The sequence below is a fragment of the Corvus hawaiiensis genome, chromosome 14, assembly GCF_020740725.1.
Source record: "Corvus hawaiiensis isolate bCorHaw1 chromosome 14, bCorHaw1.pri.cur, whole genome shotgun sequence".
Classification (NCBI taxonomy): Eukaryota; Metazoa; Chordata; class Aves; order Passeriformes; family Corvidae; genus Corvus; species Corvus hawaiiensis.
In genome coordinates this window covers 22,261,998-22,283,268 of record NC_063226.1, presented here as the reverse complement: position 1 = coordinate 22,283,268, position 21,271 = coordinate 22,261,998, and the positions used below count along the sequence as shown (strand labels likewise).

Sequence of the window (21,271 nt, the reverse complement as noted above, 5' to 3'; positions counted from 1 at the left end):
CCCTTGCAGAGCTCTTTTCTGTCAGGAAAAGCCTCGTTCACAGCACAAAACTCACCGCTGGAATAAAGCAGATCTACTTCAGCACCATAACATTTTATTAAACTACACTATCAAAGTCACATTGATGGCAGGGAGAACATTGCTATCAGTGCATGTTTCCTGGACTAAGACTGTACTTGTAGCATCCAGCACTTGCTGAGGAAAAGGACACTGGAACAGAATCCTTAAGAGACAGTAGAAAACTTCTACAAAAGTCAGGGCAGTTGGGAACCAGCTGAGAGCTCCAACACTTCAAGACAAAGCTGTCAGGGAGGGTGATTTTTAAAAAGTTTACTCTTAAGAGGTGTTGAACTCGCTCAGCTGAGGTAAGAAGGTGCTGGTGCCCAGCAGTTTGTAACTGGCATCCCTGTCCCTGCCTGTTCACACCCCACACAAATATTGTGTACTGCTCCCTGTGACCTGTGCTGACACCTGGCTACAACTGCTCAAAGTGTTCTACAGTTATAAAAACCTGCTGCAGGCAGCTCTAGACCAAACAATAAAAAGTAGCAGAAATACATTCTATACAGAAGTAAAAAAAAAACCAAAACCAAACCAAACCCAGTCGAGTTCCAGACAAATATTAGAGTACATCAGGTCGGGTTTAAAAAGTCTCAATTCTAACACCTATGTCACTATTTCTACTCTCCACGAGCTCTGCCACAGCACCAGCTCAGAGCTGCTTCTGGCACAGAGGACACCCCCAGCCTGTGCAGCACCCTGGGAAGGGATGGTGGCAGACCTTCCCCAGGGCTGCAGGCAGGGTGTGGATGAAATAAGGCTTCTTCTGTCTTCCTGGGAAGACTCAGGGTTCAGCAGAGTGAGGAGCTGTCTGTCCCAGCCCCGGCTCCTGGCAGAGCAGAGGGGAGGTGCTTGGTGTGGAGAGCACAGGACGAGGGATATGTACAGCAGTCTGCAGGGACAGGGGCTCAGGGCCCTTCCCAGTGAGGTCATGCCCAGCCAGCTGGGATCTGCTCCACCGAGGTGTTTCGGGGTGTCAGTAGCACCCATCCTTCCAGGAGTCGTCCTCGGGGGCCTGGGGGGTCTGTGCTGCCTGGAGGAACCTGGGGGAGACAAAACAACACATCAGAGACAGCTCCAGGCAAAGCCCAGGCACCTGGGGGGACAAAACAACACATCAGGGACAGCTCCAGGCAAAGCCCTGTGGTGCACACAGGTTTGGGGTTTGGGTCACCAACATCTCCCTGCCCTGGGTGAAGTGCTGCTGTCACACCCTGAGCACCAGCAGCACCAGTCAGGCACTTTAGGGAAATTCAGTGACTGTTAGAGGATGCTTAAACACGAATATCTGCCAAATTAACACTGTTGTGACTTCAGCCCATGACTGAGTCCAAGAGAAATATCTTTCCATGCAAAAATAACTGAGCACATGAAAAATAATCAGGTATGTAGAGAACTGATATAAATTAAGAGATTAAAATTTCCCTTTTTCATGTCTTTAAAGTAAGTAGATACATTTCACTGTAAGGCTCCAACGGGACATTAAAGATCAACAAGCACTGGTTGCTTCTCCGTCTGATATCAGTCGTATCGTAATAATAAGTCTGAATCAATTTCATTTCTCTCCCTCCTGAAAGTCTGAATTGTAGCATAACAGCTGTAAAAAACCAGCAGCAAGAAAAACAAATTTCAGTTTTGGGACACCCCTCCCTCTGCTGTGCTTTCACCCTGCTGGATGGAGTTCTGAAGGATAAAGAGCTCCACTCACCTCCTGGACGGGGGCGTTGCCTTTCCCTTGGGCGCGGCCACCCCTCCCGCGGCCGGCCGTGCTTTCAGGGCAGAGCCTTTGGCCACAGTGACCATGGTGGTGCTTCTGGAAGTGCAACTGCTGCTGGGAGAGCCCGTGTGGAGCTGCGGCTTCCGGACCCCGGGCACAGGAGCCGTGTAGCTGCAGGGCTTCCCCACCTGCCTCCCGGACAGCAGGGAGCTGCTTCCCGAGGCCGCCTTCCCGGGCTGGCGCCCCGTGAGCGGGGACTGCCCGGCCCCCGAGGAATACCTGAGCTTGCTGGGAGTCAGACCTGCAGGGAACGCCACAGCGCTGTCAGCGCCCTGCAGGCCCTCGGAGGCTGCTTAAGGGGACGAATGGGGCGTGTGGCCGGCGTGGCACTGACCTGCTGACCGCTGCTGAGTCCTGGGAATGCGGCTGCTGGGCACCTGCAGGTCGGACTCCAGGCTGCGGCTGCTCCGCACGGCCTCGAGCGCGCGCAGGCTGCTCCGCGCCAGGTTGGGCATGCTGTGCCTCAGCTCCTCTGAAAGCAAACACAGCCTCAGCCTCCTGCTGCTGCTGTAAGGCTCTCTTGAAAAACCCGTGCACTTAACAGCAGAGCAGTCTGCACCTAGTTCTTAGCTTCCAGGAAACAGCAGTGCTTTTGAAATCACAGGATATGGAGGTTCGAAGAGACCTTCAAGATCATCCCATCAACCCAGCGCCGCCATAATCACCCCTAAGCCACATCCCCAGGCGCCACATCCAGAGACGGTGACTCCACCACCTCCCAACTCATTCCAAGGCCTGACCACTTCTGTAGGGAAACAATTGCTTCTAACAGCTAACCTGGACCTCCCCTGGTGCAACTTGAGGACATTTCCTCTTGTTCTTTCACCTGGGACATGGCAGAAGAGATCAACCCCCACGTGGCTCCAACCTCCTGTCAGGAGATGTAGAGACAAGTAAGGTCTGCTCTGAGCCTGCTCTTCTCCTGACTAAACAATTCTAGCTCCCTCAGCGTGGTGCTCCAGCCCCTTCCCTGGACACGCTCCAACCTTCAATGTCCTTTCTGTAGTGAGGAGCCCAGAACTGGACACAGCACTTGGGCTGTGCCCAGCACAGGGGACAATCCCTGCCCGAATCCTGCAGCCACACTATTCTCGATCCAGGCCCTGCCGCCCTTGGCCTTGCCCACCTGAGCCCGTGCTGGCTCATACCCAGCACCGCCAGGTCCCTTCCTGCCGAGCAGCACTGCAGGCACTCTGCCCGCAGCCTGGAGCGCTGCGGGGGGATCCGTGTGTGCCAGAACCCTTTCCCTGGCTCAGCCCGGCCCTCACCTTCGCTGTTGGCGTACTTGAGGCGCTCCTGCATGGGGCTCTGCACGGCCCTGCGCGGGGCGCGCAGCCGCGACGCCGAGGCCCGGCCGAGATCCGCGGCCGCCGAGGGGGACTGGCAGCGCGGGGAGCTCAGCGGGGACGGCGAGTAGCGGTGGGCGCTGCGGAAGGACAGCGAGCAGTCGCAGTCGTCCTCGTCCTCCAGGCTGTAGGTGTCGAACTCCTGGTCGCTGTAGGTGCCGCGGCGCAGCGAGTGCAGGGACGCGCTGGAGCTGCGCCGGGACACCGAGGCTGAGCTGGAGGCGCAGTCCTGGCGCAGGCCTGGGGACACGGGGGACACGGGCAGCACGAATTCCAACAGCACGTTCCAAATCCCAAAGCAGGGCTTTGGCAGGGATTTGTTTTGCGTTGGAAGGAGAGTCAGGTTAACACCTGTCCTCCCCGGAATCCATCAGCTGGGACAGCGTCACCTGCATCAGCACTGGTTAATTACGACGCAATTAACATTTGGGGGGCCTGCAGTGCTCCCTAATCCCACCTGAGACTGAGAACCATACACTGCCATCGAGCTCCAGCAGCTTAAGTAGCGATGGGAGTCTCATTTACAGGGTAAACCTTTTAGTTTAATTAATTCTGCACCCACCAGCATTTCAAAGGTGGAAACAAAGATTTGAAGTCTGCCTCCCACGAACACACACCTGCCTTGCACTGGCACCTGGGTCATTTACAGCTCCTCCCCAGCCTATGCCTTTATTGAAGCTTTCCTGCCTGACAAAATACAAGCAAGAAAAAAAACCCCAAACCAAATAAAACCACCCAAAAATCCCCCACCCTCCAAAACAAACAAACAAACCAAACTTACTCTCTTCCTGCAGCCGTGCCATGACCTGGACGTCGGTGAGGTCCTGCAGTTTGTACCCCATGGAGATGGAGTCGTCCGAGGTGCTCAGCTCGCTGTCCACCGAGGACTGGGAGCTCAGGGCCGAGTGCATGCTCAGGTACCCTGCGGGAGAGGAACACAAAGCCAGTCAGACTCCCACAAACCACCAGGAGCAGCAGGGATCTCTCCTGGGAATTCAGCAGTGCGGCCAGGAGCTTCAGGATAGCTGTGAGAAACATGGAAGAATTTAGAAATGACAGAGCTCAGTTTTTAACCCACAGCTTTCAGGTATTTTTCAAACAAGGAAGTTGAGGCTGACAGGCAGGAAGCAGCTTGGTCAGGGCCCGTGTAAGAAATTCAGTTTACACCTGGACTTCACACCTGTGTTTTCCATGTCAGCAGTTGCTTCTCTTCCAAGCTGGCTGAAGAAATAATGTTGGGAACCTGCTGCTGTTTCCTGCCTGGCTGGATTTGATCACAGTTTGAAAGGGCTGCTCAGTTTTGCTGGGAAATGGTTTATTTTAACATCACTGTTGAGTATTCAGGAGGTGCCCTGCCTTCAAACCTTCTCAGAACAGGGCAGGAAAACTGTGAGCTTCAGGATGCTTAAATAACACAGTGACAGAAGTGTGGCTGTAATTAAAGGTGCATCTGTCTGTGTGTTGCACAAATACACACTCAAAGTCAAGGTATTCCACAATAAAATCCCATTTCTTTCCTCCTGGTGTCAGGAAAAGACTGCAAGAGTTGAAATAAATCCATCCTGAGCAGGGCTTGCACCTGTAGGATGTGGTGTAATGAACAAGAACAGGTTTCCTGCTGTAATTAACACTGCCTTCAATACCAATTAAAAATCCAGATGGACCTTGAGATCAGCTTTTTGAAAGGCAAAACCCCCAATCCAACTTTTTTTTAGTTTGGTTGTTGCATTTCAAATTGCAGGTCTAGGTAAAAATAGCTGAGGAGGGGAAAAAACTGCTCCTTCTTCCATCAGTAGAGCGGAGCTGATGATGGTTTCCGAACAGAAACCACATCTGGGTTTTGTCAAAAGGGGTTGGTTTGGTTTTCAAGGGAAGTCACTGTTTAACATTTTCCATTTGAAGGGTAGGAGAGCTGTTTTTTCTTAGAAATAAAATAAGTTTTGAGTCAGTCAGGTTGACAGGAAACTTTAAACTCGTGTTAGCACTTGCACAAGTCACAAAAAGAGGCACCTGAGATGAAGTGAACTCTCATTTTGCTCTGAAAGGACAGAGCCTGTCCTGGCCCTGCTCTTGCACCCAGCACATTTTCAGAGTGAACCTTCCAGAAGCCACAGACACTTTGGTTTGACTCATCAGGAGGTGTTTCTGGGTGAAGAGATGCTCAGACACCTGGACTGCCCCCCAACCTCATATGAAAAACAAGAAATTGCCTTAGAGATGTTTCCCTGCAGAGCTCAGCTTGCAAAAATCCTCAGTCCTACGTGCATCCTTTTGTTTGCAAAACAGAGATAAGTGTTAATTCCTATTAATAGCAGAAAATCAGACCTCAAAAACAAACCTGCACCTGTGAAAACATCCACAGGCAACCCTTTTTCTTTTTTTAGAAGGGAAAAAAAGTTCATTTCACATCAAGTTTGAAGGCAGAGACTGTTAAACATGCTTTGTGTTTTGAAACATGCAAAGCAGGGTTTAGCAATTTCCACACAAAACAAACAAGTAAGGAAGAGTCCTTTGATAGCAGAGCCAGGAGGCAAAGCATTTATGCTGGGAAACAGCAGGAACTGCACCAAGGGTAACAAATGAAGCTCTGGGAAGGGTGTTCCTGGCTCCTGAGGCAGCAGGGAGGCTGCAGGCCAAAGCATTTTGGAGGAGCTTCATTATCAGGCTGTAACAAGAGTTGTGGCTGAGCTGCCTCAGGTAGGGAATCTTAATCTTCCTCCAAGCACAATTAAGGCTAAATGAAAACTTCTGTTATTTTGTTTTAGCTGCCCACTCAGGCAATTGCAGGGTTTGCCCTGGAGATTTTGGCAGCCCTACATTAATCAATGTTCCCAAGAGAAGCCTTCCCCAAAAACCTGAATCCAAGTAACTTGATAAAGATCACATCTACACATACAACACTATTTGCCAGCAATATATTTTTGCCCCAACAGCGGTTTTCTATTTTAAGCCACTTAAAATTAGTACAATTTATAAATATATAGAAAGTAGAGAAACCCAAACCAAGAAGTAACTACAGGACATTTAGAATGCAAGGAGATTTTCTGCCACACAAACGAAACCTGGCTGAGCAAGGGAGCAAACCAAAAGGGGAAAACACCACGAGTGGCCATGCCAACCTTTTCCTCTGCCAATTCCTAACCCTCCTTGCATTTTAAACACCCCACTGCTGCAGTGCCGTGCCATACCTGAGCTGCCACAGGTTAGTAGTGCTTTGTTAGTCGATTTGAGGTGCCCAGGAGAGTTTAGTGCATTGCTACAGGAGCCTGCCTCGGAATTCAAGTTATGTGCGCTGGGAGATGCCAGGGGGCTGCAATACAGGTTTTTCCATCTACTGGCTAGAAGGAAAAATACAAAAAAGCCACAAAGGTTAGCAAATTATTGTGGAAACAGAGAGCAAGATAAAGAACAAGATACAGAGGTATCAAACAGGATTAAATGCTGTAGCAGAGGTACTTCTGGGTGGTGCCAGTGCCATGCTGCAGGGAGCAAAGCAGTGCCCAGTCCCCCACTCGTGTCCTTCAACTGCTTTTGTCCCTTCTGAAGAATTCCAAGAGTAACTCCTGACAAACTTGGCTTTAAAAAAGCCAAAAATTTCACAGAGTTCCATCTGGGATTCCCAGAGGACTGTTTTCATCAGTATCTACCACTTCTACACCCCTTCACTTTACAGAGCTCACCGAACTTTATGTTACATGTGTGTTATTCTGAATTTTTATGATGGAATCAAGACAGTATTAAACCTCAGAAACTCTGCCATTAGATTAAAGGAAAGCAATCTAATATAAAAACCAACTCTTTGCATTAAATTCCTTCAGCTCACACACTCACATGTTCATCAAGGAACCAAAATAAGGCAGGTGGCAAAGCCATGCCTACTGGAGGTGGAACGAGCAGCTACAACACTGAGGAAATTACTCACACTGTGATCTGGAGATACTCAAGGGGCTGCTGAACTGCCCCCAGAACTCAGTTCTCCCTACTGTGAGAATATCAGCTAAGAAAATAACGAAGATTCACCAAATTAGTAAGTTTTCTTTTTTTATTTCTCCCACAAATTTTACCAGGTCAGACTAAGTACAACTAAAGCCTGATACATTTCAGAGAGAAAAGAGGCAATCAAATAGACTTCATTCAAAATTTTAAGCACAGATGGTTTATGAAAGCAAATGAAGTTTGTTCTCAAAGTATATTTGGTTATCTCCAATCAGGAATGCCAAGGTTAAACTCAAGAGAAGCCTGAGATCTCAAGCAGTGCCAAACACTGTTAGAATGAAAACTAAAACAACCCAAACCAACCCCCAGAGCAGTGACCTCAGACTCCAAACCACAGGGGCCAAACTGCTGGCTGAACTGAAAGCAGAATCCCTGCATCCCCATGGAGACAAACCCAGGCACCACAAACCCTCAGACAGCAACGTGGGGACCCAGCTGGGCTTGGATTTCCAGCAGTTCAGGGATATCCCTGAGCTTCCAAACACTGATTCTCTCAGAAGTGTCACTTGTTCAAACACAGCTGTTGGGTCTGGAGGTTCCTGAGTCCAACTGGACAGAGGAGACTGCAGCACCTCTCTGCAAGAAACCTGCAGCAAATCCTGACCAGGAGAGTTGGATGACAGGGAATCTAGAGAAGGTAAAAATTAATTACTGATTCATTTCCCGCCCCTCGGTGTCCTGGCTGTCAGGATTCCAGCCCATTTTCCACAAACCTGGAAGCCATTTGAACTGACAAAGGCAGGATATGCACCAGGTGCTCTGCAGGTGATGCAGGACAGAGGGAGGAACAGCATAAACTCATTTTTGTCCTGTGAACTGCATCTGTTCTGAGAGCTCTCCCACACCGCAAGCCAAGGTGGAAAAGCAAACCCCCGAAGCCAGGCCCCAGAACAGTGCCTGTGGTCAGAGACATCACCACAGCATGCATAGCACTCCAGGTTTTCACTTCAGGCAGGTGAAACCAGGGATTTCCCCCTCAGGATTAACACAGCCCACAGCCACCAGGAAGTGCTTCTAGGGGATGATAAACTGGAAGAAAAACCTGGTTTCCAAGTGACACCATTTCTTTAAGTTTAGTGTTTCATTGTTGTAAGCTTTGAGCAGCAGACAACTTTTTCACCCAGGCAATAGCAGCTGGTAAGATTCAGGAGGAATATCCATAAGGATATCCAGAGGAGCAAGGATCACCACTGGAACACTCAGCACCAGGAGTTCTGATCTAGAAAGCTGCAGTAACAGTTTTCCATGGTTCTCTCCCCACTCCCCAGCAGCACATTTTTTTCCTCTACATATTTCCTACATTAAAAAATGTTTAAATATTAACAAAAGTTAAAAATTCAAGAGCCTGACAACACTAAGCTGGATTTCCCTGCTTCGACTGAGGATTGAAAGGGACCCCACAGCAGTGAGGCTACAGCTGCCCTACCTTGGTCCAGCCTGTTGATGAGGGTCCTGCAGGCAGCCTCAATCTCGGGGCTGGGATTATCCAGCACCTGCCGGCACCATTTCAGAGGAGAGGCTGTTTTCTCATCCATGGATTTCCTTGGAGACACATAGAGCCTTTGGAAGGATTCAAAGGAGACAGGAAGAAATGCTCATTAATTCAAAGCATACAGCTACGGAAGCAGCATTTGCCAGAGCGTAGCCATCAGTAACCAACAGTTACCCAAATTAAAAAATTCAAGTTTAAATTGCGTATTATGGCTCGGAAAGAAAACGTACTGCCACCACAGGAAAATTCAATGGCTTCACAGAGAAAGCCACAGGCTCTGCAAAGCAAGCTGCCAGCCTGGGCTGTTGCACCACTGCTGGAAACGAAGGTGTTGGAATACTCACCTGTCTCTCCCTCCACTCCCCTCCTCCAGAACACCCCACCCTCAGAGGCAGGGAGGGTGGGAGCTGCTCCCAACTGGAGCTGCGGGGTGATCTCCTTCCAGGAGCTGCAGGTTTTGTTTAAAACCCTCTGTTCCACCTGTTCAGCACTGCAGGCACAGCTGCGTCCTCACGGGAGCTCTGAGCCACCCAAAGGTGCGTTCCCAGATTCCAGCAATAAAGCCCTTCCTTGGAGGATTTAGACATTCCCAGACAGGTAGGAAGTGTGGCTGTAGCTCATCTTCCTTGGAATGCCAGATAAGGTCTCCTCCAGCCTGAGTGGTTGGCAGATCTCTGACACCTCCATTGCTTTGCATGGACAGCCAGGATTAGCCTTATGGATAGACAGAGTTAATCATCTTAAACCCCTGGATTATTTACAAGGGATTGGGTGTAAAGCAGCATCTTCACCCTATTTCCAAAGCAGAACATTTCTCTGAAGAAAGGTCAAAGCTGGAAGAGCCTTTGCTATAAAAGCACCTCAAGTATTTTATTGACACATCCCACATCTGTACTTTTTATTCTTAAAAACAAAAAGCAGTTCCCTATTTTTTAACGTTTTTGCTGTTCAGCAACACATTCAAAACTTGTAAGGGGAAAGAAAAATCAGTCCTTTGTACATCCAAAAGTGAAACTGTTTTTAATTCTTGCACATCACCTGGAGAACACCCTGGTGCAGAGGGCAGTGAGACCTCGACCTAGACCTGGAACTTGATGGTCTTTAAGGTCGCCCCCAGCCCAAATCCTTCTGGGACTCTGTGATCTGTGGGCATCAAGTTTGCCTCTCGGGTCCCCCCTCTCCCGAGGCTCTGCTGAGCTGCTGGCACAGCCTTCAGCTGCTCCCTCTGCACCAAGAAAATGCCCAGCAGCAGCTTCAGGAGCTCTTCCATGCACACAAGTGCTGCTTTCCCACCAGCACCTTCCCCCTCCTGGTGCTGCTTCACCTCATGGACTGCTGGTGGGTGACAGAACCCTCCTGGGCACCAGCAAACCACTACAGCCACAGCTGAGCATTTATGGTGTTCCCAAGACCTCGCTGATGTATCCAGAGGATTGCATCTTCATCAGGCCACAATCCAGTATTTAGGCACAAAGTGACAATGAGGATGGAGTTAAGATTTCAAGGAATGTCTGCCTGTGCTTCAGTTGCCTCCTCCTCTCTCTCCCAACTTCTGCCACTCCTGCAGCAAGGTACACCGAGCCCTTCTGCTCCAGTTACTCCTTCACTCCCTGCCAGATCATATCCAACCCATAAAATACTGATTTCCACAACAAAACTGATGTAAATCAGCAGGAATGTCGGTCATTATCCCATTCATTCCTGAAAACCCAGGTTTAAAACATACAGAAACACACTGTGGGACTCTCAGCTGTCAGGTGTCCTGTCTGTAACAGCAACATCTGGCCAAGACAGAACACAAACAGCTGGGATATTTAAAATATCGTACAGGTCTGCCTGACCTACTGCCCTGGCTCTTGTCCTGGATCCAGGCAGGGATAGTATGGAATGCAGAAAGCAAGACTCTGCAGACATGGCAGTTTTGGGGCTATGAGAGGGAGCATCTCTGCATGCACCAGCTCTCAAAACACTGTTTATCATCCAGGGAAGGCCATTATTCCCTCTTTTTTGCCTCCTGACTTCCCAGCCCTGCCTCTGGCCAGAGCCATATTTGCAGGGAACAGACTCAGCCTCTTTAGTCACATCTCATACAGATGCTTTTCCACACCAAGCTTTACACAAATCCACATGCAAATAAAAAAACAAATCCAAAGGCTAGTTTGTTATTGACAAAATAAATGCTGAGGAATGAAAGCAAATATTCCTGGCTCTCCAAAGGCACCTTTTAGGGAAGGCCCCCCCAGCGAATCTTGCTGCGTTTCTGCATGGATAAATGAGCACTGCAAGCACTCAGATCCAATCAGGCACAGGAAGCAAAGTGCTCCCTCTCCCTGGGTCTATTTTACAGTTCAGACCACAAAAGGAGCAGTAAAACCATCACACAAAAAAGAGGCCAACAGCCTCCTTAGGGCAGGTCAGGCTGCTCCTCACATATTCCAGGTTCAGGGAGAGAATCCTGCTCTGCTCCAGAAGTTGTTCTGCCCAGCTCCTCCCATGCTCCTCACCCTGCTTCCACCCAGGACTATCCCAGCTGAGAGAGGCAACACTTGTTTGCTTGCCAGAACCATTCCCACATGGAGCAGAGCTGTGGAGTCCTCTGGACTCTGCCAGAGGACTCTGATTTTTTTCTGCTGACAAGTCCATCGGCAAGAGAAGCTCTCACAATTTCCCCAAACCCAATTAAGTGAACACAACACAATTCCTCAGAGCACTGACAGGCAACTTATAAAAAAAAAGGAATTGTGGTTTGATTGCACAGCATCAGGGCTCCCATTTTCCTCGTGCAGGAGCTTGGGAAAGGGCTCAGCATCCTGACTTCCCCAAAGGCGCTGGCACAGCATTGACTGCTGAACTAAAAGCACCACACACAAATATGTGGATGTGAATATTTTTCTGGACATGACATTAAGAGCCAGAAGTCACCTTTTCCTAGACTCAGGAAAGCCCAGTGACCAGTGTCACCCACCAGAGGCTGAGTTAACCCAGCCTCACATCCAGGGAGCTGAAACAGCCTTTCCTCGGAAAAATGGGGGTGTGAAAAGCTAAAAACTCTTGGCTTTGTTTAAAAACACACAGAATTTTTCTTTCTGGTAGTTTCAGCCTCCAAAGCTGTTTGATTTGCCAGGTTAACTGAATCCCATAAGCACTGGAAAAGCAGGACCCATCCCAGAGTCAGGCAAACCCGAACAAAGCCTGATCAAGACCAAGCCTTACCCTGCAGTTTGTTCCACCAGCTCAGCAGTTTGGGTGCTCTCTTTAAATGTCTCTGAATGTTTCCTTTTGTCAAATTGCAAATGAAAATCGGTTATTTAGATAGTTACAAGGCCTCATACAAAATGCACAAAGTAAACATTTGGGCAAATATTCCCAGTTTGATGTATTGAGGGTTTGTTGTATAAATTATTAAATAGGAATGAGATTTTCTTCAGCTTCTGAGGGGAAACCCTTAGATAAAGTATCTTTAGTTTCTGCTTACTAGTGTTTGTGTTTACTCTGTAAAACAGAGTATTTTGTGACAAACACCTCTGGTAAATACCCAGTGCCATGAGCACAATGGGAGATTTTTCTTTCATTAAGTTGTAGCCACTCACAAATAAATCTGTGACACTCTCTGCACTTTATTCTGACATAATCCAGCACACTAAAAACAGGGATTCTTCCACAGATACTGTTTTCCTTTTGGAATCAATGCCACAGAAGGATTTACAGGAATTAATGGCCACTGTTGTTGGATTTTGAAATTCCAGCTTTTAACAAACCCAAACCCAAGGAACGTAGGAAATACAGCAACTTTCTCAACTTGCACAGTGCACTGAGAAAAAGCATCCTCACAGCTGAATAACAGATCAGAGCGGCTCTAAGAGCACAAGCCTGAGAATTTTAGATCCTGCTCATGCAGAGTATTTGCAGCAGACATCTGTAAATCGTAAGAGCAGAATTCAGGCTGCAGAAGACTCTAGAACCAGTGCATTAGGGAATTAAACTGAGCGGAAAGCGAAGCCCATTTCTGAAGACACAGGCTTGGTTTATTATCCATCTTCCAAAGCACTTGGCACCAGTGTCTGCAGCAGCTCCAAAAATGGCAAACACTGCACTGATTTTCAGGGCTTTGAGTTATACACAACAGGGCAAGGAGAAGGAGACCTCAAGTAGCTGAAAGTGTTTAGAACAATTCAGGTTTATAAGATACACCTCCTTCAAGTGCTAAAAGGCAGCTGAATTCCTCTCTAAAGCATGTATTTCAAACAGGGAATACATTAATTTTCCTTTCCCTTACACATGAGACTTCAGAAAGCTGATTTTCAGATTTAGTACTCTGCTTCTGCTGGGCTAATCTCAAATCTAAACACTCCTGCTGAACAGAAATCCCAACACAGACAAGACTGGGGTAGAAAGCCACAATGAAGCAATATTATCCAGGTTCTGAAATGACAGAAACACAAAAGGAAAAAATGGGAAAAATCCTGTGGAGAACACTCCACACAAAACATTCTGCTGTTAGCCCAAGTAGAGGCCTGAGCTTTATTCCTAAGAAACTGCAAAGAGAGGAAGAAAAATGACACTGCAAAGACACTTTCTCATGTCTATTTAGGGACTAATCCTGCTGAACAAACACCAAAATCAGTCCCCCAGTCAGAGCAGCTCTAAAGCTCACATGAAGTTAATCTCCCGACCCGGCCAACAGCCCATACAACGATCAAAAGGCGCCTGGGGGAGCAGCTCCAGAGCGGTGCTGTGTGCTCCCAGCATCTGCAGCAATCCCGCAGCAGCAGGAGCAGGCTGTTCCCCACCTCTGGCACCCACACTGAGCCATTTCCCTGCCCACCCCTCATTTTACCGAAATGGGACCAACAGGAGCCGCAGCCTCAGCGCTTCCCGAGGCCTTGGACACTCACAGGCTCTGCCATCAGAAGCAGTTCCCCCTCACAGGCTGTGCTCTGCACGCAGTGTCACCACCAGGCTGCCTTTCGGATGGCTCTGCCACGGAGGGGGGAGCTGGTGACACTCCCACAGAGCTGCACTGGGGTTCTGAAGGAGCTCCTGCACCCAGAGATTGTCCCAGCAGGGCAGATGTCACCCAGCCCGTGGCCATGGCCATCTGCAGCCAGCACAAACAGGTAAGGCGCTCCTCAAATCAGTCAGGAAAGGTTTGGAGAAGTCACTCACTTGTGGTAAAAACACCTCACAAAATGACCAGTCTGAGAAAATAAGACTCTGGAAATTGCTGTTTCTAAGTCATGCAGATCTTGTCAGCAGCATCCTGTCACAAGGAGAGATCACAGGGGAAACTATGCCATGGGCTGTGAAGGGTATAAATTGATTACACAGAGACAGTCTGTAAGTTAAGTTCTCCCCCAAATTAGAGGCACGAGGTATGGTTCCTGGATTTTGTGCAGCGTCACATCCTCACTTGGTGGAACTTCTCCAGAATTTCTTTACCCATCTCTGATAGCACAAGCAGCAATGATGTCCTCCAGCATGTGGAATTAAAAGTCTCAAACACGAAAATAGAAGGTCACTGGACACAGAGCTAAGGCTGAAAAATCACACTGCCAGGAAGCTCCTACACTGTCATTCCTTAGAGCAAACCACACTCCTTCTCCCCACAGACACTAATCCAAGGGCACCCCACTTGCTGTGCTGAGCACGGATTCAGGCAGGAGACAACACCGCTGAGGTGAAGACAGCATGACCCAGTTTCAGCTGAGAGAGAAACTTTTGGGAATGAGAGCAGCAACACAGGGATTCACCTGAGTGCCAGGGATTCCCTCTCCTCCTCACCCCATGGAACAACACAAGAATGACAAACACTGGGGAACACAACCAATGCGATGCTGGCAGGTTTGTTCCCTGGATAAGAGGGAATTTGGGTAACAGCCTTCCCAAAACAGCTCAGGAGCTGCCCTGTGCTGGAGTCCAAGGTGAGCATCACTGAGCTCCTCAGTGCCAGAGCCCAGTTCCATGTGATTGGTCTCCAGGATATTTACAATTTTGAGCAGCTATTTGAGAAAGGGACCTGAGGGAGCAGCCAGAGGCCAGGCAGCCCAGGGCAGAGTTACAGCTGCTGTGAGTGGGCACTGCCTCGGGTTTCACACAGCTCGCTCACTACAAACAACTCCAAAACACAACTTCAGACCTGCTGAACCAGGGGGAGCTGCACAGAGACTTCTGCAAGTTCCAGCTGAATAAAGCCAGTAATTTCAAAATACAGCAGGAATTGAGACTCCACCTGCAGAGAACAGCAAGAAACCCTCTGCCCACTCCACCCTTCTTCCAGGGAAGAAGGATGTACAGTATTTTTAAAAAGGATTGCAAATACACAATACAGTCAGCTATTCACTTTGGATTTGTGCAATCCAGGCAGGACAAAATTCCCATCGGCAAAGCCACCTTATTAGAGCTGACCCTAAATTCAGAGAGAATTAAGGGGGTGTTGTTGGCTTTTTTGGTTTGTTTTAAGAAAACCCTCCCTCCCCTCCAAGCAGTTTCCTGGTTCTTGCTGTGGGAATGCACAAACACCTGCACGTGGGATGTGTTTATGCAGGCAGTTTGGGATATCTGGCAATAAGCACAGGCAGGCACTATTGACTGTACACAGGATTCATTCCCCACTTTCAGAACAAGCTCTAGAACAAGAAGCCACCACTAAAAACAGCTTCCTGTTTCAGCAGGTTTGTTTGACAAGAGGAAAAGGGAACAGATGGAAGAGATGCAGCACAATCAAAGATAATTTACGGTAACAGCACTTGCACAAGTGCTCTGGATCACCACCCTCTCATCCAGCTCCTCAGGGGCCTCTCTGTCATAGGTTACCCTGTTCCAACCAAATCTGGCAGGAAAACAGAGGAAACAAATCCACAAGGATCCTACAAGGTGTAGAGTGAAGGGTACCTGGGAAAGAAGGACCTTACCAGCCACCAGCTGAGGGAAAGGTTAAAGAACAGAACTCCAGGGCACAGAATCTCTCCTGATTTCACTGGGCAGCAGCCCCTGCCTGGGTAAATCTCAGCCTCCGAGACTCAACAGAATTTGAAGAATCTCCCCTGTCACAGGCTATATAAATATGAATATAAACCTGGCTGCTTCCATTAACATAGAAATAATAAAGCCAGTCTTCCATATGCAACTTGGTAAATATATTCCTTTATTTGTAAGAAATCTGCTCAAAATGCTGTTTAGGTATATTGAACAGTGATCAAGTTAGAACCAGGATTTGGGTTTTAAAAGTACACTTGCAAAGAAAAAAAAAAAATCATGTTTTAAATATAACCTCAAATTCAGGCTGGAGCTGATGCCATGACCTCATTGAGCTCCACTCCATTAACAAAAACTTTACCTTCCCTTCTAACAGCTAATGAATGTCTGGAGCTGAAGGTTTGGTTTGTGTTCAGCAGCCCTGTCCTTGCTGTCAGATTAATCTGCCTACACAAATTTGAAACCCAATTTGCAGAGCCCTGAGGCTTTTCCTCCCAAGTCTTACAAATTAACAACTCTGGCTAAAATCTCAAGTCTCAGTTATTGCAGGAGCTGGAATCAGCCTCAAACTTTACATCTCCCTTGCCCTTCCAAAGGTTGTTAATCTGTTGATTTATAAAACAAGTTTTAAACAAGGCTGGTGGTGGAGGCGAGAGTTCCAGAGAGTCGGGTCAGTTAAGGATTACATCATTGATCTGGTTCAGTTCATGTCTGAACAAAAGAGGTGCTTAACTGGAAAGAAACAGCCTTCAGGAACTGGGAATGGTTTGTCTCCTCAGGTCCTACCAAAACCCACAAATTCCAGACGGTCTGGGGATTCTTATGGACAAAATTCTAATTTAAATATGGTATTTGACAGTTGTGTGCAAGGTTTAAAAGCTCCATTATTCATTCATCTGCATGTGCTATATATAACTGAACTTAGGGGGAAAGGAAGCTCCTGTGCTTGCTGCAGCAGTGGCTGGAAGGAAAGGGGAAAAACAGGGCCTACAGGTAAACTTATTTTTTAAAACATAATGGTCTGGCACAATGGACATAAAAATAAGAACAGTCACTAACAAGAACTGCATTCTTGCTGCTAAAAATCAAAGTCCTGTACAGAAGTCAGTTTACAGCTTTAAAAGGAATTGCTCAGCTAAGCACAGAAAAGTCCCTCTCCCCCCGAGCCTGGGGATACCTACCAGCAATCCTCCTCTTCGGGGCAATTTTCCAGTTCTAACACTTTGACTTCATCCAGATCCGCGTTACTCGGAAGCCCCTCTAGCTCTGCACGCTTTTCACTGGGATTCTGTTCATGGATTCCAGCTGGGGCGTGCATCCCTGCCATGAGCAGGCTGCCCAGCAGCTCCGAGCTGTCACTTGGATCCACAGGTGAGGGACACCGGCCCTCGCCAGGGCCCTGCCCCCCGTCGGGAGACACCTCCTCGGGGGCACTGTTGCAGCTGTATTGCACCTGGGCATCGAGGGCTCTTTTGAAGCAGTTGTTCTCTCCTTCCTCCTGCCTCATTTTGCTCAGCTGGCTGTGCAGGCCCGCCATGATCTGCAGCTCCTGCTTGTCGGCGATGGCGTTGATGCTGTTGTTGATCTCCATCCCGTTGAGGCCGGGCTCGTGGTTATCCACCCCGGCACGGATGTCCCCCGGCACATTTGTCCCCAGCATGCTCCTGCTGCTCCTGCTCCTGGCGTGCTGATTGTCCAGCTCCAGCCTCCTGACCAGCTCCCGCAGCTTCCGCACCTCCGGGCCCACGTCCTCCTCCGGCTCCGTGCCGGGGCCCATGGCCGAGTGCTCGGGGGCGTCTCTGCCTAGGGCAGGCTCCAGAGCGGGATCCTGCTGGATGAGCGGGGCATTCCCGGGCACCACCATCCTCCACAGCGCCCGCTTCCACTGCAAGGCATGCAAAACACAGCAAAGATCCACAAGGATGCACAAGACTTTTAGGCAAATGGAATTAAGACACCAAAAATCCTGGCCTTTATAAGCATCAGCTAATTACATTGGAGTGGAAGGTGAGTGAATTTCATCCAAATCCAAAAGGAACAACTGAAGTTAGGATTAGACATTGCAAAGCCCACAAATTCCTCTTTTTGAACGGCAAGGATGCGCACCTGTTCTGCTATAAATGAGTGTAATAAAAGGAAGCTGATTTAATCCCCCACAATAGTTTAGTTTCCATCTGTTTACCAACAAAATACTTGAGAAAAGCACTGACTGAGCAAAGTCAGGAAACATCATTAACGAGGTGCTGACGTCAGACAACAACAGTGTCAAGAAAATGGTGAAAACATCCTTTGTTCATTACCAGGCTTATCCTGGAAAAGCAGAAAAAACTTGGAAAAATTTCTGTATCACCTTATACCAAAGTAACAACAGGAACTGCAGTTACTGCGGTACGTGAAAATAAGCTTAAACAATGTTTTTACTGGTGTATTTTCCTGTTACAACTGAAAGGAGAGGGGTGCAAACAGCAAAAAAGAAAAAATTTTAAAATATATCCCAACGTAAGATTACATATTCCACTAAGTTTTAGAAAATGAAGCCATCCCTCTGCTTTTTCCTTAGCTGAGCAAGGCAGAGCGTGCAGCTCACTGTCACTCAGGCAGCTCTGAACTGCACAAGGCACTCAGGCTTCCCAAAAAACCATAAAGTGCATTTCACACCAGTTTTACAACGTGAGCAAACACTGCTTTTCCCATCCACTTGATTTACCCGAGTTTTCAGTTTCATTGGGCATGTTCATTTCCAAACCGCCTCGTCACTGAAAACCCCTAATACTGAAAATCCCCTAATTAATGGTCCATGGAGCAGTAAAATGGATTAAAAGTCAGAAATCCTCTCTATTTTGCAGAAGGAGGGGAAATAGACTGAGGGAAGAGGGAGTGAGTCAACACAGCCAAGTGAAGGTTTAAAAATTGATGCACTTGTTACAACTGCAATCAAACCCTGACTTTTTGTGGCTGTGGATGTTCTTCCCCCTCCCTTTGCTGCCTAAAAATGTCCTCTGTTTTTAAGTGCCACTGGGCAAAGGAAACCACAAAAATTAAGTGTCACACATAGCAAGGTTACAAACAGACACCCCCACAGGTACCTCAGCATATCCCTATTATTTAGGCACTTGTCCCAGCAATAGCTGGGTATGTTTCTTTAAAAATACCGTTTTGTTGGGGTTTTTTTACCTGATTTTTTTTTATTATTTTGGTCCTCCATCTGCAAGATATAAATTTTCAGCTTCCCCTTGAGTTAGTAGGAAATACAAACAGCTCTTAAGAAGAGCTGTGAGTGAACAGAGCACGCTTTCCACTCATATTCCAAAGCCATGCCTGTAAGCAGCACTGCTGAAGGCATATTTTGCCTTGGGAAAAGGAAATGTAGTGTGGAGTTACCAAGCAATGTCATTCCCACCCATGTGCCAGCTTCAAAAAGCTCCTTGCATGGATTCCCACTCCTACAAACCCATCCGATCCTCGTCGGGTAACGGCACAGTGCGATTCTCAAAGAGATCTCGGAGTAAGGGAACAGTGTGATTTCCAGAGGTATCCCAGAGCTCAGGAACTCTCAGGATGCACCAGTGGGCAGTTCAAGGCGTTCCACTGTCCAAGCAAAACAGTGGCTCAAGGAGGGGAATTAAGGAGACGGGTCACCCAAAAATTGGTTCCTTTCCAAGGGTGAGGAGCTGGGAAAAAACCTCACGTGAGGGGGAAGAGCAGCTGAACAGCGCTCAGTCTTTCCCCACAACCACCAAGTCTGAAAACCACCCCAAAAAACCTCCAGCAAAGACATGCGGGGGAAGAGACACAAACCCGCAAAAGTTCATTTCATTGTGTAAGGGGGGAAGAAATAAAACACGTTTGGAAGAAGGCAAAAAGGCGGCAGCCGTGAGCGGGCCGGAGACAATAATTCGGAGTTTGCCGAGCAGACATCCGGGTGTCTCACGGAGGGTAACGGTCCCGCTCACCCCGCGGGCCGCGCTGCCCACGGGGCTTTGAGGGCCGGGGGGCTGCGAAGGCTCTGACGGGGGCGTGGGGGGCTCTGAGAGCTGGAGGCGCTGTGAAGGATGGGGAAAGGGACGGTAAAGAGGCTGGAGGGGCTGTGATGGGGTTGGGGGGGGGTGTCTGAGGGGCAGTGATGGCCATGGAGCTGTGAGGGGCTTGTGCGGCTGCAGGCTCTGGGGAGGCTTTGAGGGGCTGGGGGGGGATCTGGGAACCAGGGGGGAGGCTGTGGGGGGCTCTGATGGCCATGGGGCTGCGACGGCCAGGGTGAGGCTATGAGGGGGTGGTTCTGAGCGGCAGTGATGGCCATGGGGCTGTGAGAGAGCTGCGGGGGCTGTGATGGCCATGAGGGCTGTGAGAGGGCTCTCAGAGGCCGGGGGGCTGTGATGGCCGGGGGGCTGAGGGGGCTCTGAGGAGCTCCGAGAACCGGGGGGGGGGGTGCGCGGGGTGAGGCAAGGGACGGGCTGAGGGTCTGTGGGGGGCTCTGGTGGCCACGATGGGGGTGCGCGCTGTGCGGCACCGGCGGACGCGACCCCCGCGGGGGGCACGGGCGCGGCCGGTCCGCACCGAGCGCGGCAGCGCCGAGCGCGGCGGGCACCCTCCCCCCTCGGACGGTACCTGGATGGATGGATGGATGGATGGATGGACAGACGGACGGACAGGCGGATGGCGGTCGGTCGGAGGGCGGGCGCCCGCCCGGTCGGTGCCGGTGCCGCCTTTCTCCGGCGGCTCAGCCCGGCCCGCGAACGGCGGGAGGCGCCGCCCCCGCCCCTGTGTGGGGAACGGGGGATGGGGGCGCTGCGCCTGCGCGGGCCGGGCTCGGGCGGCGGCGGGCGGGGGGCGGCCCGGGGAGGGACCCGGGGGAGCCCCGCGTGAGGGGAGAAGGGGCGTGAGGGGAAAAAGGGGTGAGTGAGGGGAAGGGGGTGGTTGGGAGGGGAGAAGGGGGATGACTGAGGGGAAAAGGGGGGAGTGGTGGTGGGAAGGAGGTGAGTGAGGAGGAAAAGGGGTGAATGAGGGGAGTGGGGATCAATGCGGGGGGAAGAGGGGTGAGTGGTGGGAAAAGGTTTAAAAGGGGGAAAAGGGAGTGAGAGGGAATGGGGTAAGTGATGGCAGAAAGGAGGTAAGTGAGGGGAAAAGGGGCAAGTGAAGGGGACAGGCCAAGGTGGGGGGAAAGAGGCGAGTGAGGAGGAAAGAGGGGAGTTAGAGGGGAATGGAATGGGCAAAGGAGGAAAGAGAGAATTAGAGGGAAATGGAGCAGGTGAGGGAGGAAAGGGGGTAAGTGAGGGGGAAAGGAGTGAGTGAGAGGGTGTAAGAGGGAGGAAAGGGAAGGAGGGAGAAAGGTTAGGAAGGGAGGGGAAAGGGAGAAGGGAGAGAGGGAGAAGGGCAAATGAGAGGAAAAGGGCTGAGTAGGGAAGGGATGAGTGAGGGGAGGAAAGGGTCTCTCCCTGTGCATTGATCTGGAAAAATGCACAAAATACGGCTTATCTGGGATCTCCTAAAGCTCCGGCGAGTGTTACGTCTCTTCAGGACAGTTTTATCAGGCAACAATAAAACTAGCACCATTCTTTGACATCCTCCCCTCAGATGTGCGTGCTGGACCCAAACACCCTCTGGCACCTCCTGATAAGAAGCGTTGGA

The 21,271-nt window shown here is 49.6% G+C and overlaps 1 protein-coding gene across 3 annotated transcripts; it reads right to left on the bottom strand.

Annotated features, from left to right (window-relative positions):
• Nucleotides 1-74: 74 nt before the first annotated feature.
• Nucleotides 75-20,399, bottom strand: LOC125333110 (SLAIN motif-containing protein-like). Of its 3 annotated transcripts, none has more exons than XM_048318755.1 (9): nucleotides 20,252-20,399; nucleotides 16,828-17,531; nucleotides 8,606-8,739; nucleotides 6,372-6,521; nucleotides 3,965-4,105; nucleotides 3,106-3,423; nucleotides 2,172-2,309; nucleotides 1,769-2,078; nucleotides 75-1,103 (listed from the first exon to the last, which is right to left on the bottom strand). In XM_048318755.1, exons 2-9 carry the CDS (start codon nucleotides 17,508-17,510, stop codon nucleotides 1,037-1,039), a joined length of 1,941 nt encoding a protein of 646 aa, XP_048174712.1. In that variant the 5' UTR covers nucleotides 17,511-17,531; nucleotides 20,252-20,399; the 3' UTR covers nucleotides 75-1,036. The 3 variants fall into 3 exon arrangements, with proteins under 3 accessions (XP_048174712.1, XP_048174713.1, XP_048174714.1); XM_048318756.1 differs by having other exon boundaries at nucleotides 16,828-17,534; nucleotides 20,259-20,399; XM_048318757.1 differs by lacking the exon at nucleotides 6,372-6,521.
• Nucleotides 20,400-21,271: the final 872 nt, after the last annotated feature.